The sequence below is a fragment of the Podarcis gaigeae genome (assembly GCF_964106915.1).
Source record: "Podarcis gaigeae genome assembly, chromosome: 4".
Classification (NCBI taxonomy): domain Eukaryota; kingdom Metazoa; phylum Chordata; class Lepidosauria; order Squamata; family Lacertidae; genus Podarcis; species Podarcis gaigeae.
Window position 1 is genome coordinate 105,789,133 of NC_139677.1, and position 26,701 is coordinate 105,815,833.

General features: G+C 45.2%; 3 protein-coding genes across 3 annotated transcripts in view; 1 reads left to right on the top strand and 2 right to left on the bottom strand.

The window, feature by feature from the left end:
* LOC310843269 (uncharacterized protein) overlaps window positions 1–26,701 on the top strand; it is a 217,324-nt gene that overhangs the window by 55,467 nt on the left and 135,156 nt on the right. The window lies entirely within an intron of this gene.
* LOC310842830 (olfactory receptor 51H1-like) lies at window positions 605–1,552 on the bottom strand (the record flags this gene model as incomplete). The annotated part of the gene is made up of 1 exon (XM_083734970.1): window positions 605–1,552. The coding sequence occupies one exon, from the start codon at window positions 1,550–1,552 to the stop codon at window positions 605–607; it is 948 nt and encodes a 315-aa protein (XP_083591096.1).
* On the bottom strand, window positions 9,634–19,884 carry LOC310842831 (olfactory receptor 51H1-like; the record flags this gene model as incomplete). Its single annotated transcript, XM_083734971.1, has 2 exons — window positions 9,634–10,310; window positions 19,602–19,884. The coding sequence occupies 2 exons, from the start codon at window positions 19,882–19,884 to the stop codon at window positions 9,634–9,636; spliced, it is 960 nt and encodes a 319-aa protein (XP_083591097.1).

Below are 26,701 nucleotides of genomic sequence, written 5' to 3' on the forward strand. Positions count from 1 at the left end.
CAGCCTCATCACAGGAGGAGAAAGGAAAAAGAAAGAGGGGGAGGGAATCAAATTGGCTCCAAGCCAAAGGCCAGGCGGAACAACTCTGTCTTACAGGCCCTGCGGAAAGAAATCAGATCCCGCAGGGCCCTGGTCTTATGAGGCAGAGCGTTCCACCAGGCCGGAGCCAGTGTTGAAAAGGCCCTGGCTCTGGTGGAGGCTAATCTGACTTCCTTAGGGCCTGGGACCTCTAGGGTGTTGCTATTTATGGACCTTAAGGTCCTCCGTGGGGCATACTAGGAGAGTATGTGGAATGCCATCTTTCACAATATGGAAATAAATCTCATTCAAAGAAATGATTGAGTATACGTGGGGGGGGGGGGACACAATTTCTTTAATGAATAAACATCGTGATGGAAATAAACAGCTTAATGCCCTACTTGGAAGTATTCATTGGGGAATTTTTTTTTAACGGAAACTGTGCAAAATCTTCCATTTAATAAATCAACACATTAAAAGGAAAAAAACAGAATACTTATTAAAGTGATATGGAAAAGACAAAATTAATTAATCTATCCTTACTTATAAACCACTTCATCTTCTTCTTCAGAAGCAATATCAACACCTACTTATTTTTAAATTGTAAAATGTTGCCTATCCTTTGCCGAATCTGTGGGGTCTTCACACTGTACACAATGGGATTGAGAAGTGGTGGGACCGCAAGAAATATGTTGGCCATCAGCATGTGAACAATGGGGGAAAGGTGCTTCCCAAATCGATGTACCACACTGATGCCAATCATTGGGATGTAGAAAATCAAGATGGCAGAAATGTGGGCCACACAGGTGTTGAGAGCCTTCAGACACTCTTTTCGAGAAGCAATGCTCAAAACTGTCTTCAGGATCAGGATGTACGATACAAGAATGATAAGAACATCCAGCATTATACTGCACATGACTACAACCAAGCCGTATATGATGTTGACTTTTATGCCTGCGCAGGATAACTTCATGGCATCTTGGTGGAGACAGTAGGAGTGAGAAAGGACATTGGATCTGCAGAAAGGGAGCCGTTTAATGAGAAAGGGGAATGGGAAACAAAAACAGAAACCTCTGGATAAGATAGCTATTCCTATTTTTGCAATGACTGAATTTGATAGAAGTGATTTGTATCTCAGTGGATCACGGATGGCAATCAAGCGATCAAATGCCATTGCCACAAGAATGCCAGACTCTATCTCTTGGAGTATATGGATAAAGAACATCTGGGTGATGCAGCTGTTGAGTGGGACTTCTCTTGAGTCAAACCAATAGACTCCCAGCATTGTTGGCATGGTGGACATGCACAGGGCCAGATCCGAGCAGGCAAGCAGGCAAAGGAAGAAGTACATGGGCTCATGGAGGCTTTGGTCAATCTTGATCACATAGAGGATCATGATGTTCCCAAGCAGAGTCAGGGCGTAGAGCACAAACAATGGGAAGGCCATCCAAGAGTTCTTCTCCTGCATCCCAGGGATGCCAATCAGGACAAAGGTTTTGTGGCTCACCAGGGTCTCATTGGAGCTGGAGGACATCGTTCCCTAAGTGTTGTGGTAGAAAAATTCTAAGGAGTAACAAAATTGATCTGAACGTTAGAGATTCTGATATCCTGGTTCAGTCCAACATGAAATGTTGTTATTAGGGCCTCCATTCAAAGAAGGAGAAACAGTCCTAAAATCAGTGCTAAATTCTCCTTTTATGATGGTCAACTAAGAACCCCTCTTACAGATAGGTAGCCGTGTTGGTCTGCCATAGTCAAAACAAAAAAAATTCCTTCCAGTAGCACCTTAAAGACCAACTAAGTCAGTTCTTGGTATGAGCTTTCGTGTGCATGCACACTTCTTCAGATACACTGAAACAGAAGTTTCCAGACCCTTCTATATAGTGAGAAGGTGGGGAGGGGTATTACTCAGAAGGGTGGTGGGAATGGGTGATTGGCAGATAGCTGTGATGAGCCTGTTGACGACTCTTAACGACTGCAATAGGTCTTACAGGAAAAAGCAAGGGGTGAAAAGGTGAAAAATGGCTTTGTCATGTATAATGAGATAAGAATCCAAGGTCTTTGTTCAGACCAGGTTTCTCCATGGTTTTAAGTTTGGTGATAAGTTGCAATTCAGCAGCTTCTCTTTCCAGTCTATTTCTGAAATTCCTTTGTAGTAAAACAGCTACTTTGAGATCTTGTATAGAATGTCCTGGGAGATTGAAGTGTTCTCCTACTGGTTTCTCTGTCTTGTGATTCCTGATGTCCGATTTATGTCCGTTTATTCTTTGGCGTAAGGTCTGGCCTGTTTGTCCAATATAGAAAGCTGAAGGACACTGTTGGCATTTGATGGCATACACAACCCTTATCTCATTATACATGACAAAGCCATTTTTCACCTTTTCACCCCTTGCTTTTTCCTGTAAGACCTATTGCAGTCGTTAAGAGTCGTCAACAGGCTCATCACAGCTATCTGCCAATCACCCATTCCCACCACCCTTCTGAGTAATACCCCTCCCCACCTTCTCACTATATAGAAGGGTCTGGAAACTTCTGTTTCAGTGTATCTGAAGAAGTGTGCATGCACACGAAAGCTCATACCAAGAACTGACTTAGTTGGTCTTTAAGGTGCTACTGGAAGGATTTTTTTTTGTAAGAACCCCTCTGTTAGGGGACTGCCCAGAGTGGCTGGGGAAACCCAGCCAGATGGGCAGGATATAAATAATAAAAGTACAGTATCATCATCATCATCATCATCATCATCAATCTCAGTCCTCAACAGTCTCCCAACTCCAACCAGTTCATCTCTTTTATTATTTAATGCTTCTATACCTGTTTGCTTGCTTTTGTCAAGTTGGTGCTGGCTTTTGTGGCCTTGGCAAATTCATTGTTTCTCAATTTCTCATCTGCAGATTTGGACTAACAATCACAGTGTAACTGCTGACATATAAATGATATATCTAAATGACTAAATGTATAGCAGCATAAGGAATAGGGGGTGGGACAAGTCTCATCCCACCTTCTCCTGCTCCGCCTTTAAAGAACAGGTTGGGCAGCCATCTGTCATGGATGCTTTGGCTGCCATTCCTTCACCCTTGAGGTTCCTCCCAACTCTACAAGTCAATTATTCCTCTTCTGAGAAGACAACCTTAAAACTGAAAAGCCCAGTGAGCGAAAGGGATGTGACCAGATATGACCAGAGGCTGGAATCGGGGGGGGGGGCAGATATTGACTGATTTTATAATTGTGTACATAAAAACAAAAATGTTCAAATGAGTAGAAACGAATATTAAGAATGGATGAAGGAAGAAAAACTAGGATACCAGGATAACATACCTTTAGGCGCCAGGTGAAAATGTTTCTCTAACACCAGGCCTCTGGCTGGTTGAACAATCTCTGATCTTTTAAATAATTGTGGGAGCAGAGTCTTTTGTTTGCTTCTTTCTCTTTTGGTTATGCATTTTGCCTTATTTTGTAATGTTGTGTTGGGAAGCTCCCTCTGATGTTGGGTGAAGAGCAGTAGGCAAATACAATAGATAAAACAGTAATTATGATGACGATCTGGGAAAATAAGATGTGAATCTGCATGAGGAAAAGTGGCTAAAACCTGCAAGACTTACAGCATGCAAGCGTAAAAATAAAACAGAATAAAATGAAGTATGGAAGGAGGAGGAAAAAGTAGCCTTTTACAACTAAACTTATTCAAAGCCGTCCATAGTCTGAAGCCTAGAAAAAGCCGCCTCTGTTCATACCTCAGTCCTAAGATGGGCCTGTTGCGATAAGAGAGAAGCAAGTTCTTCTCAAAGGAATAACAAAGGGCCCCTCTAGATGGCCAATTTATTGAGGATTCATCTTGAGTTACTTGGGCAAATCTGACAGAGAGGTTAGTGACTGCATTTTCATTCTGCTTCGTTTGTGAGGTGGTTATAAGAGAATGCATATTTATCCTGCCTTCATCCTGATTTGCATTCAGAGCCCTTGCTCATCTATTAGTCACTCATTTGTGCATCCTGCACTTTTCAAGACATTTCCCTGTCACTTTCCAAATTGTAAACAGTATGTTTTTTAACAGCGCAGGTGGCGCTGGGACGCAGGTGGCGCTGTGGGTTAAAGCCTCAGTGCCTAGGACTTGCCGATCGAAAGGTCGGCGGTTCGAATCCCTGCGGCGGGGTGCGCTCCTGCTGCTCGGTCCCAGCGCCTGCCCACCTAGCAGTTCGAAAGCACCTCCGGGTGCAAGTAGATAAATAGGGACCGCTTACCAGCGGGAAGGTAAACGGCGTTTCCGTGTGCGGCTCTGGCTCGCCAGAGCAGCGATGTCACGCTGGCCACGTGACCCGGAAGTGTCTCCGGACAGCGCTGGCCCCTGGCCTCTTAAGTGAGATGGGCGCACAACCCCAGAGTCTGTCAAGACTGGCCCGTACGGGCAGGGGTACCTTTACCTTTACCTTACCTATGTTTTTTTAAAAAATAAATATATGTAAGAAGCAGATTTGTTGTACTAGGGTGATAGAGCATTCCCACTTTAAAAGTGTAAACTGAAAATTCTGGTGCATGATTGAAGGACTCGCCTGAAAATATTGGTGGTCTGGAGATGCCGAGTGATAAATCAGAGCAACAGAAAATGTCTGTGGGAAAGATGGAGCAGAAAGATCTAATCCAGTATAAAATTATATTGAAAGGCAGGGAGAATTTCTTCCAGGTCCTGTGTGAAGTGCATGTACTGGCGTGTTCTGCTTGATATAGGTTGGGAATAAGATAACCTGAATGATCAACTCACCCTTTATATATGTAGACTGGGATCTCCTGCAGATACCATCTTAGCAAGATGTGGGATCTGCACAATGAAGGAAATGGACCTCTGGAATTGCCTCCTGAATGGGACCCAGTGTCCCTTTGGAATGGCCTGTTCTTCAAAAGGAGACAGTGTTGTCATTTGGGCACCTACTGAAGACCCTCCTCTTCGATCCCAGTTGGCATCTGCACTTTTAGAGTGTATAAATTAGAGTATTTGTATAAATGAATTTGTTCCTAAATCTCTGTATGGTTTTTATATTGGAATCATTTGGAATTTTTAAACACATTTTCAACTGTGGTTCTCCCCCCCACCACCACCTTTCTTGCACATTTCAGCTTTCTTTGTATGCTTTCTGGTGGCAACCTTCCCTGGGACTATGGGGTGAAGGGCGGGGAAGAAATCAAACCGATAAAGCAATCAAAGCTAAAAGATTCTTTTTACAATTGTTTACAGCTTCCATTGTCCTCCGTAGTCCTGGGCAGCAGATGGACTCCTCCAATATGGAATTACACATTAAATCCCGGTTTCTCTCTGGCCTGCCCAGTAGCAATTGCAGCATTTTCACTCAAATGATAGAGATGATAATGGTGATTATGTTCATAATAATCATATTGATAATGAGAAGCATGATTATCATCAGAATTCAGCAGTAGTACAGAGGCATATGTTGCTTTTCCATATAGATATGGATATTAGACCGTTATTGTTATTTGCAGCTAACAATTAACAAAAATGCCTCTGGTATACACAATATTTAACATGGAACATTGGAACAAAAAGCAAGTATAAACCCTCTCGATCATCTTATAGCCTCATGACTGAGGAAAACCTCTCTGAGCTCAGCCAAGGGAAAACTCACATGCTTTGTATCTCATCGAGTCCTTTGCACTTACCTGACTTTATGGCACAGGCTGTGAACCTGACCTGGTGAACATGGAACCTGCCAGCTCCTGCCTGTGATGTTCATGGCAATAAGCATTGTAGAAAAACTGTTTTCCCTCCAGGCAGTGGCACCATGGAGCCTAGGTGCCCAGAACTGCTGAACCCACTGGGAGGAGGTCTCTGAATTCCCAGCAGCAGTTATTAGAGAATCCCCAAGGATCCTGTGAAGGGACCTGCAATTCTGTTCTCAGAGGTGTACTGGAGACCACTCTGTGCTATCTTGTTCCTTAACACCAGAGAAGTGGGATGCAGACGGAAATATGCTCAGAGTGGAGTATTGATTTCATGCTCTTTATTTCAGCTCATACCAAAGGTAATGGGTAAAGGGACCCCTGAGCATTAGGTCCAGTCGTGGCCGACTCTGGGGTTGTGGCGTTAATCTCGCTTTATTGGCCGAGGGAGCCGGCGTACAGCTTCTGGGTCATGTGGCCAGCATGACTAAGCCACTTCTGGGGAACAAGAGCAGCACACGGAAACGCTGTTTACCTTCCCGCCAGAGCAGTACCTATTTATCTACTTGCACTTTGACATGCTTTCGAACTGCTAGGTTGGCAGGAGCTGGGACCGAGCAACGGGAGCTCACCCTGTAGCGGGGATTCAAACTGCCGACCTCCTGATCGGCAAGTCCTAGGTCTGTGGTTTAACCCACAGCGCCACCCGCGTCCCTCAGCTCATAGTACAACAGTGCAAATTTCCCCCAAAACCTCTGGCTATATATACATTATTTACACAATGGGTCCTGTGTGATTGACTGATTCAACTCCCCTCCTGGAGCCTGATTGGGCTACTCCTGCAGATGAATCAGGTTGCTGCATTCTAGGATCCTTCCTATTGCTCTAGGATCCAAGCTCAGTACATAACACAGACAGAATATCTTAACCAGGAGGTCTCAGCCTACCTCTCTGAGTGGATCCAGGGAGAGAGGTGTGAAAAGGACAGAACAGCCACACGCCCCTTGAAGGGTGCATTTACAAGAGAGAGCCCAGCCAGACAACGTGGCACTTGGTGCTCCTCTCTGTGAGCGCTGGTTCCTCCAATGCTGGGAGTGGAGCACTGGCCTGCTCTGGGGGTGCCTGCATGGGGGTGCCTGCTTTGCACCCCCTCAAAAACCTGAACCCAGGGGGCACTGCCCCTCTGGCATGCCCCACACTATGCCCCTGGGCTGCTAAGGCTCTAAGGGTTTCTGCAGCTGCTCGCTCTTCCTGGTGGGCTGAGCCCACTGCTCCCTTCTCTTTTGACTCTTCCTAGGCCAAGGTGATGGGTGTGTGTCTGTCTCTGGCTCCTGTGAGGTGTCTGGGACCAGTCAAGAAGAACATAAGAAGAGGCTTCTGGGTTAAGCCAATGGCCAATCTTGTCCAGCCTCCTGCTCTCACACTGAAACCCATAAGCTGGAAACGAAGGCCCAGAGCCCTCTCTGCTCCTGTCATTCCCAACAGCTGCTATTCAGAAGCCTAACTGCCTCCAATTATGGAGGCAGACAACAGCTATCATGGCTAGTAGCCATCGATAGTCCTCTCCTCCTCCATGAATCCTCTTTTAAATACGGCTGTCATACGTCTGAGTTTTCTCGGACATATCTGGGATTCGTCTGTTGGGGGAAAAATCTCAACAACTTTTGTGTCCGCATTTTCACATTTTAAAATAAGGCAGCCCCACTTTAAAGCCACCTGACTTGGAGGCCATCACTGCCTCCTATGGGGCTGGGAGCCAGTTCCACAGTTGTGCTGTGTGAAGAAGGACTTCCTTTTATCTGTCCTAAATCTTCCAGCATTCCACTTCAATCCCACTTGGACTACTGCAATGCGCTCTACGTGGGGCTACCTTTGAAGGTGACCTGGAAACTACAACTAATCCAGAATGCAGCAGCTAGACTGGTGACTGGGAGCAGCCGCCGAGACCATATAACACCGGTCTTGAAAGACCTACATTGGCTCCCAGTACGTTTCTGAGCACAATTCAAAGTGTTGGCGCTGACCTTTAAAGTCCGAAACGGCCTCGGCCCAGTAGACCTAAAGGAGCGTCTCCACCCCATCGTTTTACCTGGACACTGAGGTCCAGCTCCGAGGGCCTTCTGGTGGTTCCCTCACTGCAAGAAGCCAAGTTACAGGGAACCAGGCAGAGGGCCTTTTCGGTAGTGGCACCTGCCCTGTGGAACACCCTCCCACCAGATGTCAAAGAGAACAACAACTACCAGACAACTGAAGGTGGCCCTGTTTAGGGAAGCTTTTAATGTTTGATGGATTACTGTGTTTTGATATTTTGTTGGGGGCCGTCCAGAGTGGTTGGGGAGGCCCAGCCAGATGGTCGGGGTATAAATAATAATAAATAAATAAATGGGTGTCCATGAGTTCTAGTGTTATGAGAGAGGGATAAAAACTTCCTCCATGCTGGGCATTGTTTTATAGACTTCTTTCATGTCTCCTCTTACCCAGTGTGACGCAGCAGCTAAAAAAGCCAATGCAATTCTGGGCTGCATCAATAGGAGTATAGCATCTAGATCAAGGGAAGTAATAGTGCCACTGTATTCTGCTCTGGTCAGACCTCACCTGGAGTACTGTGTCCAGTTCTGGGCACAACAGTTCAAGAAGGACACTGACAAACTGGAACGTGTCCAGAGGAGGGCAACCAAAATGGTCAAAGGCCTGGAAACGATGCCTTATGAGGAACGGCTAAGGGAGCTGGGCATGTCTAGCCTGGAGAAGAGGAGGTTAAGGGGTGATATGATAGCCATGTTCAAATATATAAAAGGATGTCACATAGAGGAGGGAGAAAGGTTGTTTTCCGCTGCTCCAGAGAAGCGGACACAGAGCAATGGATCCAAACTACAAGAAAGAAGATTCCACCTAAACATTAGGAAGAACTTCCTGACAGTAAGAGCTGTTTGACAGTGGAATTTGCTGCCAAGGAGTGTGGTGGAGTCTCCGTCTTTGGAGGTCTTTAAGCAGAGGCTTGACAACCATATGTCAGGAGTGCTTTGATGGTGTTTCCTGCTTGGCAGGGGGTTGGACTCGATGGCCCTTGTGGTCTCTTCCAACTCTATGATTCTATGATTCAGTGGTGTAGAGTGCAGGGGGGGCTGGCTGCACCGGGTGCAACATCTGGGGGTTAGGGGGTGCAAATCCACGGGTTAGGGGGCGCAAATCCACGGGTTAGGGGGTGCAAATTACTTGCCTTGCCCCGGGTGCTGACAACCCACGCTACGCCACTGCTCTTACCCACTTTTTCTCTAAGCTAAGAGAGTGTCTCTGCTAAGCCTGCAGAGCAACATAGGGATGGAGAGACAGTGGGACTTCTGCTTCCCGTCGGGCTGAAGGTTGAAGCGAGACAGCAGGTTGAAGAAGAATAACCAACAAAATGAATTCCATTTCTTTTAATGCCAAATGTGAACAGCAACATGATGGGAGAAACCTCTTGGTTTAAAGAATACACACCAAAAGGTAAATTGACAGCACCTTAGAGCCCTACTCGTGAGTAAGCATAGATTATATTTTGTATGGAAACTGTGGCATTGTTTAGGATCCTTTGTAAGAAAATAAATTTGAGGAAAGGACAAAGCAGACTAGTTATTAGAGAGGCAGAGGCATACCTAGGTGTTGGTAAAACCTGCCCCCACTGCAGGCCCAGAAGCGGTGCAAAAATCACCCCAGAAATCTTCCATCCTCTGTGGCAAGGCAGTATGATGGTAGACCATTGGAGATTTTGGAGGGTATGAGGTATTGCTGAGTGGCCATGAACTGCCACTGTCATAGCAACTGGGAGAAGCTGTGCATCCTTATTGCACAAAGGCACAAAAGGTGCACAGATACAGAAGTGACATGAGATGGATCCATTTATCCCTAATTATAAAACACAAACACTTTATCTTCTTCTTATGGCAGAATTCTCCTTTGGGAGAAATATCAACCCCTAGTTCTTTTCAGCTGCAATATGTTGCATATCCTTTGCCGAATCTGCTGGGTCTTCACACTGTACACAATGGGATTGAGAAGTGGTGGGACCGCAACAAATATGTTGGCCATCAGCATGTGGACAATGGGGGAAAGGTGCTTCCCGTATCGATGTACCACTGTGATGCCAATCATTGGGACGTAGAAGATCAAGATGGCAGAAATGTGGGCCACACAGGTGTTGAGAGCCTTCAGACACTCTTTTCGAGAAGCAATGCTCAAAACTGTCTTCAGGATCAGAATATAAGATACAAGAATGACGAGAGCGTCCAACAGTACTGTGCACATGACTGCGATCAAACCATATAAAACGTTGACTCTGGTGTCTGCGCAGGCTAACTTCATGGCATCTTGGTGGAGACAGTAGGAGTGAGAAAGGACATTGGATTTGCAGAAAGGGAGCCGTTTAATGAGAAAGGGGAATGGGAAGCAGACACAGAAACCTCTGGATAAGATAGCTATTCCTATTTTTGCAATGACTGAATTTGAGAGCAGTGACCTGTATCTCAGGGGACCACGGATGGCAATCAAGCGGTCAAAAGCCATTGCCACAAGAATGCCAGACTCTATTGCTTGTAATATATGGATAAAGAACATCTGGCTGATGCAGGCATTGAATGGGATTTCCCCTGAGTCAAACCAATAGACCCCCAGCATAGTTGGCATGGTGGAGATGCAGAGGCCCAGATCCGAGCAGGCGAGCAGGCAAAGGAAGAAGTACATGGGCTCATGGAGGCTTGGGTCAATCTTGATAGCATAGAGGATCGTGATGTTCCCAAGCAGAGTCAGGGCGTAGAGCACAAACAGTGGGAAGGCCACCCAAGAGTTCTTCTCCTGCATCCCAGGGATGCCAATCAGGACAAAGGTTTGGTGGCTCATAATGCTGTCACTAGAGTTGGTCAGAAGTGAAATCATCCCCCAAGTGCTTTTGGTGAAAGGAGTTGAAGGAGTCCTAAAAGTGATCTGTATATTAGAGGTTTTTCTACAACCGTACAGATTCTATCAATGTCATATTGCCTTTATGAAAGGGGATACATATCCTGTTTTAATTCAACTACAAAATTTGTGTTAGATCCTCTATTCAAGGAAGGAAAAACAGTCCTGAATGCTGCTTCATTTCACCTCCTATCCTGGCCAAATAACACTCCAACCCTGTCATAAAAATTGCCAGTTTCTCATCTGCAAAACAGAAATAAAAAATACAGTGACATTGCTGAATTAGAAATTATCTGTCCAAATGACTGCATGTATAGCTGTACAAGGGAAGGACTGGGTAGCAGTCACCCCTCCTCTTGCTCTTCTTCGAAGACACCTTGAAACGGAGGTGCTTTTTACAGCCCCATCCAGTGGGCAAGAGGAACATGACCAGAGATAATCAGAAGCTGAAATATGAAGAAAGAGAATATTGATAGAGTAATTTCTAACAGAAAAACAAAAATACAAACAACACTGAATAAAAAGTGCTGAAATTAGATTTTGCTTGCAGAAGATAAGAACCACCAAGCTATTTGCAGAGGAAGATAAATAAATATTAAAGAGTGCAGGAAATCTTACATAAATCTGTTTTTTTCTTTAAGAGGTTGTTAATGTTTTTTTCCTGTCTGAAACAGTCAGGCTTCATATAAGCTACAGTTCTCAAACGAAAGCTTCTACCATTCCATTGTTCTGTAGACCTTGTCCTCTATGTCCCTGGGCAATGCTCCTGTTCACAATAAGCAACAGAAAAGCAGTGCAAACTCCAAATTATAGTCTCCTGTTCCAGGAGCCAGCTGTTTTTCCTGACTGGCCCAAACCATCCCCCCCCCCAATATGAAATTCCACATTGAATCCCAGTCTCTCTCTGGCTGACCCAGTATGAATTGCAGCATTTTAAGTTGCATGATAAGGACCATAATAACCGTATTGGAAAAGATAATAATTATTCTCATCAAAATTCAGCAGTGATACCACAGTACTTCAGGTATGTGATAGCTTCCCATAAGCATGTCACAGTTATTTTCTTATTACCTGAAACTAACAATTAGCAAGAACTCTGATATGCACAATATTTACAACCCCCCAAATATGATATAACATAAAGCATGAGAATAAAATCAGAACAGTTTCCATCATCTCGTGGCCTCTTGATGGAGGGAGACCTCTCTGAAGCTGATCAATGGAAAACTCTCTCTCTCCTCTGTGTCTCATGGTGTCTGCTGCGCTTACCTGACTTCATGGCACAGGCTGTGTACCTGACATGATTTCTTCCCAGAGGGACGCTGAGCCTGTCTTTGCTGCTCCAAGAGGGATCCCATCTGCGCTTTTTAATGCACAAAGGGTTATAGCAAGAATGTTTTTCCTCAGAGAGGCCAGCTACTCCCGAACCACTAGAAAATTGCTGAACCCCATTGGGAGGAGATCTCTGAAATCCCTGCTGCAAGTAGAAGGACACATCCAGGCATCCTGCGCAAGGACTTGCAGTTCCGCTCTCAGAGACATTCCAGAGATCACTCGGCGCTCCCCTCTTTTGTATAACCAGAGAAGTGGGATGCAGACAGACTATCCTAACAGGGAGGTCTCATTCTCCATGCAGATCTGAAGACCCCTAAAATCTGGGTCTGGGTAAAAGAATGACATTGCTGTAAACTCTAAAAGAGTTTCAAGTAGTAAACAAACAATTGTCAGCTGCGAGAACAGTGATAGTTAGTTAGTTAGTTAGTTAGTTAGTTAGTTAGTTAGTTAGTACATTTCATTCATATTCCATCGCTCAACCTGTAGGATGGTGGTATACACACACAATAAAATCATTAAAAAGTTGCTTTTCAATACTTTAAGAAAAACTCACCATATCTTCATCAAACCAGAAAAAGCAATGCTGCAGGAGTGCCGTTTCTCCATGTGAGAGCCAGTGTGGTGTAGTGGTTAAGAGTGGTAGTCTTGTAATCTGGTGAACCGGGTTCAAGTCTCCGCTCCTCCACATGCAGCTGCTGGGTGACCTTGGGCTAGTCACACTTCTCTGAAGTCTCTCAGCCCCACTTACCTCACAGGGAAAGGAGAATGTTAGCCGCTTTGAGACTCCTGAAGGGGAGTGAAAGGCGGGATATCAAATCCAAACTCTTCTTCTTCTTCTTGTCTAATCCTCCTTTAAAGCCATCCAAGTTGGTGGGCATCATTGCCTCCAGTGGGAGAGAGTTCCACAGTTTAACTCTACATTGCTCAAATGAGTTATTTGTTTTAACTGCACCAGATCTTCCAACATTCAGCTTTGATGGGTGCCCATGAGTTCTACTTAGTAGAACTTAACCAAATATGACAAAAACTGAAGATGAACGAGGCTAAGAGCATAAAAACGGGAAAAACTATCCACGCAGAGCTGAGAAATCCTATTTAAATCACAACGACTTTGCCCCATACAGGGGAAATTTGCAGAGCACATAAAGGGCAAAGAAACTCAGCTTCATTTGGTCCTTGATTCTATGGCTGAGGTGAGACCTAGAGGCTTTTCGTTACTGATACCTGATGTTGTGACGTGGGGTTTGTGATTTCAGCTCTTTTGACATAATATGCTGGAGACAGTTCTCTAGTAACACTTCTTTATTAAAGCAACAAGACTGAGACTTGAGGAGGGGAGAGCTACATTTATAGGGACAGGGAACAAGCTAGAAAGGATACATTTTGGAGGGAACAATATCAGGCAATCACAGTCCTGCCTTTTGGAGGAAACCAATAAGACAGAGGATCCAAATACAGCAGCTTAAATGAACCAATAGTAGCTGTACCCTCTGGAACCAAAAGGCAGTTACTTTACCCTAATGCAACACAGACAATAATAATACAGATATGAAATCCTTTGACTCAATACACAACACCCCTCCCCCCCTAGTGAGCACAGCAGACGGAATCTCTCAGGTACTGTGGAGTCCTACAACTTCTACTTGATCTCCTGATAACAGGTGTTGCCGGTTCTGGATTGGGTGTCACCTGTGGTAGGGGGGCTGCTATAGGGGTTTCGTCAGGAACAGATGGAGTCCCAGACATCTCAGGGTCCCCTACCTGTACCTCGTCATCCTGAGGACCAGCAGACCCTGGTTCATTTGCTGAGGCCCCTGGTGACTGCACCTCTGGTCCATTTTCACTCTGGTCTTGCAGCTCTGCGTCGTTAGCCAGGGATGAATTATCAGACTCCTCTCTGCTGAGCGCCCGGCGCCTCAGCTGATCTATATGTCTCTTCCAAACTTGCCCATTTTCCAAGGTCACATAATAGGACACAGGTCCACTAGCCCGGGTGACCACACCAGCCAGCCACCGCAAACCTCGTGAATAGTTCCTCACCCAGACCAGATCTTCAGGGGCGAGATACCTTGTTGTGTCAGTCTCAGCCTGGGGGGTTGCTCTTGCATTACGGTTTGGCATTTTATCCGGGTGGACATAATCCAGCACCGTTATCAGTCTTCTACCCAAGAGCAGCTCAGCTGGCGACTTGCCCGTTGCAGTACACGGCGTCGCATGCTGCAAAAATAACATTCGCGCGATGCGAGCTGACCAGTTACCCTCCATTAAGCGCGCAATGGATTCTTTGGCTGTTCTTACCATGTGCTCCGCCTGCCCATTGGAGGATGGGTGAAAGGGCGCGGATGTGACCCCTCTTATGAAGTTATCAGCCAAGAATGCCCTGAATTCTTGGGATACAAAAGCTGCCCCATTATCTGATACAATGGTCTCAGGTAACCCGTGGGTTGCAAACAGCTGCCTCAACACCTTGATTACGGCAGCTGATGCCATGCTAGGGACCATCGCCACTTCTAACCATTTGGAATATGCATCGACGATAACCAAAAAGACCTTCCCCTGGAATGGCCCAGCAAAATCTAAGTGCAGCCGGCTCCAGGGAGATCTGGACTGCTCCCACCAGTGAACTGGTGCTCTGGCCACTTCTGGCCGCACCTCTTGGCATGCCTTGCATGTTCGTACCCATTGTTCTATGTTCTGGTCCATTCCAGGCCACCACACATAACATCGGGCTAGCGACTTCATCCTGACCATTCCCGGGTGTCCCATGTGAAGCGTCTCAAGAACCCTGTTTCTCAGTGGTGCTGGGATGATCACCCTATCTCCCCACAGGAGACAACCCTTATGCATGGACAACTCGTGCTGCCTTGTCGCATAAGGCCTGAATTTGTCTTCATGCGGACCACCTGGCCACCCCCTCCCCACCCAAGTGAGCACACGGAAGAGAACAGCATCTTTCCTCGTTTTCTCAGCTATATCAGTAGCCGTTACAGGAGCCCCCAGAAGTGTTTCCAGCATCATTATGTGCTCCGCTGGAGCAGGATCCTCATTGCTCCCGCCAGGAAGGGGCAATCGACTCAGCGCATCAGCGTGGCACAACCGCTTCCCCGGCACATGGGTCAAGGTGTACTGGAACCCGTTCAGGAATATAGACCAACGCAACATTCTGGGGGAGAGAATTTGTGGCGTTTGTTTGTTCGGGTTGAACAACCCTAACAGTGGTTTGTGGTCCGTTTCAATGGAGAAATGGCGACTGTACACATAATCATGGAACTTTTTAATTCCTGCCACAATTGCAAGCGCCTCTTTGTCAATTTGAGCATAGTTGCGCTCCGTGGGCGACAACGTACGGGAATAGAAAGAGATGGGCTTTTCCGACCCATCCGGTTCCCTATGACTCAGCACCGCCCCCAGACCGTATTGAGAGGCATCACATGCCAGGACCAGCGGCTTCGATTCATCATAATGAGCAAGGACGCTCTTGCTACTCAGCATTCCTCGCAAGGAGTCAAAAGCCTTCTGCTGCTCCTGCCCCCATCGCCACACATTCTTTTTCTGCAACAGTCTATGTAATGGTTCAGCTGCCGAAGCTTTCTGGGGTAAGAACGAATGATAAAAGTTAATAAGTCCCAGGAATGACTGCAACTCCGTCTTGTTCTGTGGTCGTGGTGCCTCGATGATGGCCTTAACCTTAGCATCTGTGGGGTGGATGCCTGATGCATCAATTTTAAACCCCAAGAAATCCACAGTTGGCACCCCAAAACTGCATTTTTCCTTTTTTAGTTGCAATCCCACCTTCGTCGCCAGTTGTTGTGACGTGGGGTTTGTGATTTCAGCTCTCTTGACATAATATGCTGGAGACAGTTCTCTAGTAACACTTCTTTATTAAAGCAAACAAGACTGAGACTTGAGGAGGGGAGAGCTACATTTATAGGGACAGGGAACAAGCTAGAAAGGATACATTTTGGAGGGAACAATATCAGGCAATCACAGTCCTGCCTTTTGGGGGAAACCAATAAGACAGAGGATCCAAATACAGCAGCTTAAATGAACCAATAGTAGCTGTACCCTCTGGAACCAAAAGGCAGTTACTTTACCCTAATGCAATACAGACAATAATAATACAGATATAAAATCCTTTGACTCAATACACAACACCTGATGCCACAGGAAAGACACCTCAAGAAGGGGTTCCGCTCCTAGATGCAGGACTTGACCAGAGAAGGACAATTATGGGGCACATGGACCTATACTCTTATGGCTTTCGCAACTGGATTGCTACAGTTCATTCTACGAGGAGCTACCCTTCAGGATAGTCCAGGAGTTGCAGTGGATTCCAAAGTCTGCTGCATGCATTGCAAGTGGTGCAACAGAAAGGGATCATGTAACACCAACCGTGTGTGAACTGTGTGTTTGCCTATTTGCAACCGGGGCCAAAGTGTTTTTTTTTTTAATGTACAAAGCCCCACACAACCTGAGAACCAAGTACCTGATGGAGCGCCTCTCCCCATTTCTGCCAGGTCAGGCCCTGGCCTCTCCTAAAGAGGCATTGATCACCTTCTTGACCCAGCCAGCTCACGTGGAATAGGCAAAGGCAAAGGTCAGAAGTCCAAGACAACGCAACACAAGGTTATGGTCTCATGCTACACTCCAAAGGTCCGGAAGACGTCTAGATCTTTCTTCATCGTTGACTCAGGAGTGACCCAGCACGTCTGCAAAGACAAACACCTGTTCGTGTCCTTTACTCTGCAGGAAGGTACGATTCACCAAACGGAGGAGGATGAGCTTTATCAGCTCGGTCGAGCGGAGATTCCTCCTCCGGCCAAGCCCTCTGGAATCGCCTTCGACGTGATTGACGACCTGAGCCTCTGACAAGGCTCCAGGCACATCCCCCATTCAGCAGAGAATCAAAGCAGCACGTGGAAGTGATGGGATTAATGGCTACATCGCTATGATTTATTTTCTAAGCTATGCAGACAGAAAATAAATATACATCCTCTCTCTGTGAGAGCAGAGAGCAACTGAACAACAAAGGAACAGGAAATCAGTAACGTCACATCCGTCTCCTGTCTTCCGTGAGACTTCCAACAGTCTGGAATGTCTCTGGAATGTAAACAGAGTCTTGTGACTCCAAAACACTACACAGTGGCAAACAGAAACTAACACCCACACCCTGCTGGTTTTTACCAGCCAAGAGAGGCAAAGGTCTAGAGCAGACATGGCCAAACTTGGCCCTCCAGCTCTTTTGGGACTGCAATTCCCATCATCCCTGACCACTGGTCCTGTTAGCTAGGGATGATGGGAGTTGTAGTCCCAAAACAGCTGGGTGGCCAAGTTTGGCCATGCCTGGTCTAGAGCGTCACCCTGACCGATCCAAGCACCTTGTCCACATCCTTGAGCCTCACCAACTGAAACTCATGCAGCATAACAGGACTAGACTGTGCTCTGGACACCCCTTGAGTTTCAGCTGCTAAAACAGTGGAGTCAAGATCTTGGTGGATGAAAGTGATTTTATCCTCAAAATGGTTTGCAAACAATACTAGACAGGAAAGCTCTGCTGGATGGCATAGTGAGGATTCAATGGAGTGTGCCTTCTTTGCTGTCTTCACTGCCTCTAGGTAGGCTTGATAATGAGCCCTCCCCATTGCATTTGACCAAATCTCTCCTCCACTCATGTTCCAGACATCTTCCAGTATGTTTCCTCATCCTATGCACTGGAGTATGCCAGGGAGCCAAGGGGCTCCGTGAGGTGGGAAAGGGCACTCTGGGGTGATCATATCAATGGCCTGAGCCATCTGGATGTTCCAGAAGTTGGCCAGGTCTTTGCCAGGAGCTCCAGTGATATCAGCCAGGAAATCTCCCAGAGCCATCTGGAAACCCATTGGATCCATCAGCCTCCTCTCTCATCTCTCTATGATGAATATCTCCATTCTGCTATCAATTCAGGTTTAAGCATAATCACCTAGCCTAGCCAACCCTCCTTTCCTGCATACAGCAGTTGCCATGGGCATTATCAGTTTATTCTTTTCAATGTTCTGGAGCAAACATCTGCTACCTAAAAAGCAATCCATTCTGCGTTGTAAGAGGTAAATATTGCTCATGCAGTTTAGCCAGGCCACAGGCTCAAAAGAAAATGGAGTTTTCAGGAGGATACAATTTTAAAGAAAAAAATTATTATTCTCCACCAACAGCCCTATTCCTAAGTATTAATCTTTCTTCTTCTTTGTGTATGGAATCTGTGCAGAATTGCTCAGTGTCTGCCATTAAACATATCAGAATAAGAAGGACGAAACAGACTCAATATTAAACAGATTCAGAAATAACCTGGGATGCATTTCTACATCTTACATTTGTTAAAAAACCCAGAAGCTTTCCTTTTTTTGGAATTATAGGTGCAGAACTACACAAACTGTATAGAAACTTATTTATGTATGCTACTACAGTGGCAAAAATGTTACTTGCCCCAAAATGGAAAGAAGCAGAAGTCCCAGCAAAGGAAGAATGGATACAAAAACTTATGGAATATGCAGAAATGGTGAAATTTACTGGAAGAATAAGAAATCAAGATAAGAAACTTTTTATAAAAGGATGTAAATGGTTTATGGAATATTTAAAAACAAAGTGTAAAAAGATAAGAACATTGGCAGGATTATCGTAATGACCTGCAGTTTTATAAGAGTAAATATTTAAAGTGGATGAATAAATGAACAAGTTAAGTTAATTTGGAATATGCAGGAAATATAAAAAATATATTTAAGGAACCGCAGAAAGAGGAGGAAAGAAGTCGAATATCAAAATGTTAAAATGATCGTAAAACAATTGAAATCATATTTTTAAAATATTATTTAAATAAACTGAAAATCATTTAAAAACAAAAAACAAAAACAGAGATGACCTGGGATGGATCCATCTATCCCTAAATATAAACTACTATGTCTTCCTTTCATCACTGAATTTTATTTCAGTCGAAATATCGAACCCAATTTTTTTTTTAAAGTGCAGTATATTCCATACCCTTTGCCGAATTTGTTGGGTCTTTACACAGTACACAACAGGATTGAGAAGTGGTGGAACCATAACAAATGTGTTGGCCATCAGAATGTGGACAATGGGGGAGAGGTGCTTCCCGTATCGATGTACCACAGCAATGCCAATCATTGGGACATAGAAAATCAGGATGGCAGCAATGTGGGCCACACAGGTGTTCAGAGCCTTGAAGCATTCTTCGTGAGAGGCAATGCTCAAAACAGTCTTCAGGATCATGACATATGATGCAAGAATGATAACAATGTCCGTCCCTAAAGTGCAAACAGCTATTATCAAACCATAGAAGATGTTGACCTTTATGTCTGCACAGGCTAACTTCATGGCATCTTGGTGGAGACAGTAGGAGTGAGAAAGGACATTGGATCTGCAGTAAGGGAGCCGTTTAATGAGAAAGGGGAATGGGAAACAAAAACAGAAACCTCTGGATAAAATAGCTATTCCTATTTTTACAATGACTGTATTTGGAATAAGTGAACTGTACCTCAGTGGATCACGGATGGCAATCAAGCGGTCAAAAGCCATTGCCACAAGAATGCCGGACTCAATCCCTTGCAAGGCATGGATAAAGAACATCTGGCTGATGCAGGCGTTGAGTGGGATTTCCCCAGAGTCAAACCAATACACACTCAGAATAGTTGGCATGGTGGAGATGCAGAGACCCAGATCCGAGCAGGCGAGCATGGAAAGGAAGAAGTACATGGGCTCATGGAGACTTTGGTTGGTCTTGATGACATAGAGGATCGTGATGTTCCCAAGCAGAGTCAGGGCATAGAGCACAAACAGTGGGAAGGCCATCCAAGAGTTCTTCTCCTTCATCCCAGGGATGCCAATCAGGACAAAGGTTTGGTGGCTCACAAGGCTGTCATTGAATCTGCTGGCGGAGGACATCATTCTCCTGGTGCTTTTGGTGGAAAGATATTAAGGAATAATAAAAGTTAAAAATGTTGAACCTGGGGAAGGAGAACATGCCTCCCCAAGAGGTTTCTGTGGATGGGTTCTAAAGAGTCATAAATTTCTTATTGTGACATGATGTATTTTGTAACGTATTGAGAAATCTCCCAGTTTAGTCCAAGAGGAAAAGTTGTCTTAGAGCCTCTAATCAAAGAAGGAACAGCAGTCTTGACTACTGCTTCATCTCACCTTCTGCCCTGGCCATAGAACACCCCAACCCCAACATCAAAATCAATCCCCAAAAGTCTCACAAGTCTTACCAGTGGAGTGGAGGTCATAAGAGTGTGGATTTCAAATACTCAGTCTCCCAACTTCTCATCTGTAAAATTGAAATAACAATCACAGTGCAATACTTAAATTAGAAAAGGTTACAGAAGAGTTCAAAATTGAAAAAGGAACACGACAAGGTTGCCCTATCTCCCCATTGTTATTCATCTCGGTTCTGGAGGTGCTCTTGAATATGATTAGAGGGGACCGGTTGGTGGAAGGAATTCAGGTCGGAGCGAAACAATATAAACTTAAAGCTTTTGCAGATGACCTAGTTTTGACCCTGCAGGAGCCAGAATCTAGTACGAAAAGAGTATTACAATTGATCCAAGACTTTGGTCGGGTGGCGGGATTTAAATTAAACAAACAGAAAAATAAGGTATTGGAAAAAAATTTGACAGACACAGAGTCAGAACGGTTTCAGAGAGAGACAGAACTAAATGTGGTCAAAAAAGTAAAGTACCTAGGGGTAAACATAACAGCAAAAAATCTGAGTCTATTTAAGGACAATTATGAAAAATGCTGGTCAGAAATTAAGAGAGACTTAGACAGTTGGACAAAATTGAAACTTTCCTTGTTAGGCCGAATTGCTGCTATCAAGATGAATTTATTGCCAAAAATGCTGTTCTTGTTTCAAACACTACAGATTGTGGACAAAACAGAGTGCTTCCGGAAGTGGCAGAGAGACATTTCCAAATTTGTCTGGCAGGGCAAAAAGCCCAGAATTAAGTTTAAGATATTAACTAATGCGAAAGAAAGAGGGGGCTTTGCCCTGCCAGACTTAAGGTTGTATTATGAGTCAGCAGCGTTCTGCTGGCTAAAAGACTGGCTACTTCTCGAAGACACTGATGTATTGGATTTGGAAGGTTTTAACAATGCTTTTGGTTGGCATGCATATTTATGGTATGACAAGGTTAAGATCAATAAGGCCTTTAAGAACCATATTGTCAGAAAAGCAGTGTTTAATGTCTGGACAAAATACAAAGACTTATTGGAAAATAAAACTCCAAGGTGGCTCTCACCTTTGGAAGCTAAGGCCCGAAAAAGACTCAATATGGAGGCCAAATGGCCAAAATATTGGGAAATATTAGAAAAAGATGGAGACAATTGGAAATTGCAGAGTTTGGAGAAAATGAAAGATAAAGTGCGAGACTGGTTACATTACGCTCAGATTAAAGAAGTTTTTAAAAATGACAAAAAGTTAGGGTTTCAGGTGGAGAAATCGAAGCTGGAAACAGAACTGTTAGAACCTAAGACTAAGGTACTTTCAAGAATGTATAACTTGCTGTTAAAATGGAACACACAAGATGAAACGGTCAAATCGGCTATGATAAAATGGGCACAGGATATTGGGCATAATATTATGTTTGAGGACTGGGAAAAGTTGTGGACCACTGGGTTGAATTTTACTGCATGTAATGCTTTGAAAGAAAACGTTATGAAAATGATATATAGATGGTACATGACCCCAGTCAAACTCGCAAAAATATACCATTTGTCTGATAATAAATGTTGGAAATGCAAAGAGAATGAAGGAACATTCTTTCACCTCTGTGGACCTGTCCTAAGGTGAAGGCCTTTTGGGAAATGATATATAATGAGCTGAAAAAGGTATTTAAGTATACCTTCCCTAAGAAACCAGAGGCCTTCCTTTTGGGCATTGTCGGTCAGAGGGTGGCAAAGAAGGACCGAACTTTCTTTCTGTATGCAACAATGGCAGCAAGGATACTCATTGCTAAATACTGGAAAACCCAAGATTTACCCACACTGGAAGAATGGCAGACGCAACTGATAGACTACATGGAACTGGCCGAGATGACTGGCAGAATCCGAGACCTGGGAGAGGAGAGGGTGGAAGAAGACTGGAAGAAATTCAAGACTTATCTGCAAAAACATTGTAATTTGGTTGAATGTTAAGAAGGATGCTAGATCATAAATATTTTGGCACCACTAAATTAGATGGAGTAATGAAGATAAGTTAGATTCAAGAAAATATAAATTTTTGGATAACCACTAGATCATATTTAAATTTTTAAGATTTGATTATAGGGCATCGGAGATTAGAAAGATAGATAATATGAGTGGAAATAAGATGATAAATTGCTGGCAAAATTCTATTGGGATGAAGGTAGGAGCGGGAGATGAGAGGAAGTCCAAAGAAGTTGTGAAACTATGTTGAGATATATGCTATATTGTTTATTTTTGTGTATTGTATCAAAAAAGTGTCAATAAATATTATAAAAAAAGAGAAATCTCCCAGTTTAGTCCAAGAGGAAAAGTTGTCTTAGAGCCTCTAATCAAAGAAGGAACAGCAGTCTTGACTACTGCTTCATCTCACCTTCTGCCCTGGCCATAGAACACCCCAACCCCAACATCAAAATCAATCCCCAAAAGTCTCACAAGTCTTACCAGTGGAGTGGAGGTCATAAGAGTGTGGATTTCAAATACTCAGTCTCCCAACTTCTCACCTGTAAAATTGAAATAACAATCACAGTGCAATACTGTCAGGGGTTCAGAAGGAGAGACACAGGAGGGGGAGCAAATGGAGAGTGAGGAGGAGGAGTACGAGGGGGGCGCAGGCAGTGACAGTGGCCAGAGTTATTCCACAAGCCTCTCTAGCGAATCGGAGGACTCACAGAAGGGAGTGCCGGTGGCCAGAGCAAGGGAGATTCCAAGGGAGAAACCTCAAGAGGGAGGGGCCAGCGGGGAGTCCCTGAACAGCAGCTGGAGATCAGGGCCAGCGTCTCCACCAGAGCGCAGTGGGGAGGGGGAGTCCCAGGAGTCGGGACCAGTGTCCTCACCACCAGAGGGAGGAGAGGAGTCAGGTTTGGCAACACCCACATCAGGAAGCGGGGAAACGGTCAGAAGGAAAGTCACTGGCTGGGCGCGCGTGCCAAGTTCAAATGTACAGGAGCGCGGCACAGCGGGGAGCCCGGGAAGGGAGCCAGGTCCTAAAGCCCGCCGGAGGGAGGGGCAAGACTCAGGAGGCTCCGCGTCAGAGGAGTCCAGGAAGGAGGGAACCCCAGAGGGCAGAAGGACCCAACGCAGGAAAGAGCAGCGCAAGAGGTGGAGCCGGACTAGAATCTTAAACTGGTGTGGGTGGAGCAGTGAGTCAGAGGGGACTTAGCCGGTCTAGCGTTAAGACGTGGGCCTGCGCGCCCAGAGCTTGGAAATGGAAACTAAACTTCAATAAAGACTTTTGTATATAATATCCACTGGGCGTTGGTCCTCTGTGAGCTGGGACCTAGCGGCAGTCCTGACAAATACTTAAATTAGAAAAGGTAGATATAAATCACTAGACGTATAGTATTATTGGGGAAGGACAGGACTGGCCTCACCCATGTCCTCCTCTTATGAGAAGACACCTTGATATGGAGGTCCTTCATTTTGCAGCCCTATCCAGTTGATGAGAGGATTGTGATCATAGAATCATAGAAGTGTAGGGTGGAAAGAGCCATGGGGGACATTTCCCCCCTACTCCAGACAGATGATGCAGCAAAAATTGCAGGCCACCTCAATTTTCCATTCTTCCTCACTGAGTGGTCCTATAGTCCTTTTGCTGTGTAGTCCTTCTCCTCCTCCTCCTTTCTGGAAAGCAGACCCCCCCCCCCGCCCACAAGATAGAGCAGAGCAGTACAACCTCCGGATTATTGACTCCTGATCCAGGAAACCAGATGTTTTCTTGATCAGCCCAAACCCTCCCTCCCATATTAAGTTCCAGATTAAACCCCATCTCTTTCTGGCTCCCAGTATGAATGGCAGCCTATTTACATTACTCAGGAAAACATCTCTGAAGTAATCAGAGGAAAACACATCTGTTTGATAGCTCATGCAGTCCTTTGCACTTACCTGACTTCATGGCACAGCCTGTGAAGCTAGCATGCAATTAAAGGAATGTGTACTGAAGAGTAATTACGGGTGATTACCAGAGAAGCTGAAGGAAGCCTAAAAAGAGTAATTTGTTAAAATTCGTTAAGATTTGGAAAAATAATTGTATGATTGGAAAATTAATAAAAATTTATTACAAAAAATAAGAAGCTAGCATGCTTTCTCCCCGGGTCAACGCAGGTCGTTCCTGTTCTGCTGCAAGAGGGATTCTGTCTGTGATATTTATGGTGTATACAGAGTTACTGAAAAACTCTTTTCCCTCAGGGAGACAAGTTGCCCTCAAACTGGAAGACGCTTGCTGAATCCTGTGAGAGGAGATCTCACAAATCCCAGTGGCAAGTATTAGGTAATCTCAGTGGATCCTACACAAGGACCCAGAGTTCTTGCCTCAGAGGCGTTCCAGCGATCACTCTGTGCTCCTCTCCTTTGTCTAACCAGAGAAATGGGAGATGTACAGAATATCTTAACAGAGAGGTCTCATCCTCCCTGGCAGAGGAACCAACTCCTAGGGGCCAAAAGGTCTTTGGCACTCCAATGAAATATTTGATGGGGCTGTACCGCTAAGTTGATGGGCACTGCCATTCAAATGGTGTGTGTGCACCGTGTCATGTGATCAATTATGCAGGGCAGGGCTTACCTGCCCCCCCATATATTATTCAAATGGGCACTACTGGTCCCTGAAGAATGAAGACCCCTAAAATGTGGGTCTGAGTAAAAGAATCCAGCTCTTGACATGAAGGTTCAAAAGAGGATCAGTTAGTAAACCGATCAGGGTGCATGGGGATGGATAAGCCCTATGTGGTGCACCACCTACAATCCATGTAATTATAACTGCTTTCAGATCCTTTTCATTGCATTTGTCTTTAGAATGTTTTAAGAGTTTCAGAATGTTTTTGCTTTGTTTTCAAATTGGATATCTGCTGATTGATTCGAGTTTTATAGAACCATAGATTTGCAGAGTTGGAAGGGATCCAAACGGCCTTATTTTTTGACCCCCTGAAGCAGAAGAAAACAAGCTTGCTCCATATTCCATGTGACAGCCCTTTAGATATATGAAGGTGGCTATTATTATCTCCTCTCAGTCTCCTCTGTCCTAGGCTAAACATACCCAACTCCCTCAACCATTCCTCACAAATAAGGCTTGGTTTCCAGACCCTTGATAATCTTGGTCGCTCCCATCTTCACACCTTCCAGCTTGTCGCTATGGTGTCTCCCATCATATATATTTTTTGCACCTGGTTATTCCTGCCTGCATGTAGAACTTTACATCTGTCCAAACTGAAATTCATTTTGTCAGTTTGCGCCCAGTTCTCCAGTATGTTAAGTTCATCTCAAAACCTGCTTCTGTGGCATTAGCTACCCCTCCCAGTTTTGGTGTCATATGCAATTTTATTGAGTATCCCCTCAATTCCTTCATCCAAGTCATTTATCAAGACCTTGACTAACAACGAACGAGCCCTGAATAGAAACCTGTGGCACCCCACATGTCACTTTTTTCCAGGATGATGTCAGGGACTGGGGGATGACCGCCGCTGCCCCCCCCCCCACTTTCTGAACCTTCCTGGAAGAAGTCGGAGAAAGCCAGTATTGATTTACAATTGGGGTTTGAGGGAGGTTGCAGCTCAGAGGCAGATGAGAAGGAAAGTTGGGAAATCCTGGGAGAGCCAGAGCAACACCTGGCTGACACATCATTAGATAGCATTCCAGACCCTCCATCTCCTAGAACCCAGTGAGCCTTGAAAGTAAGAGAGCAAAGAGCTCGGAGACAGAAGGTACATAGCAGCACCTATAGAAGTGACTAATGGGCAAGTGGGACAAACGGTGTGTGTGTGTGTGTGTGTGGAGAATCACCCAGGACAACGCCATTATCCAAGAGGCTGGGTTGTATAACCTCTCTCTCTGTAAATACTGAATAAGAAAAGGATGGTTAGAAATCATCCCTTTTCTTTATACTTTCCTGGGCAGCAGCTGAGAGTCGCTGACAGCATCCTGACAGATGTTGAGGAACCATTAATGATGACACTTTGGGTTCAGTCAGTCAACCAGCTACAAATCCACCTCACAGTGACACTATCTAGCTCAGATTATATCAGCTTCTTCTCAGCAACAGCATGGGGGACTTTTACAAAAGCCTTGCTAAAATCGAGATACATTGCATCCACAGCATTCCCCTGATCCACCTAGCTTGTAACAGTTCTCTTTCTTCTTCACACAAAGGACGTACTACGTCCTTGTTCTTCCTCTTGCATCAAACATAGCGGAAAAAAACCCTATTGTTATTTTCTAATCTTTCTTGCGGGGACGCAGGTGGCGCTGTGGGTTAAAGCCTCAGCGCCTAGGACTTGCCGATCGAAAGGTCCTTGCCGATCGAAAGGTCGGAGGTTCGAATCCCTGCGGCGGGGTGCGCTCCCGCTGCTCGGTCCCAGCGTCTGCCAACCTAGCAGTTCGAAAGCACCTCCGGGTGCAAGTAGATAAATAGGGACCGCTTAGCAGCGGGAAGGTAAACGGCGTTTCCGTGTGCGGCTCTGGCCCGCCAGAGCAGCGATGTCACGCTGGCCACGTGACCCGGAAGTGTCTCCGGACAGCGCTGGCCCCTGGC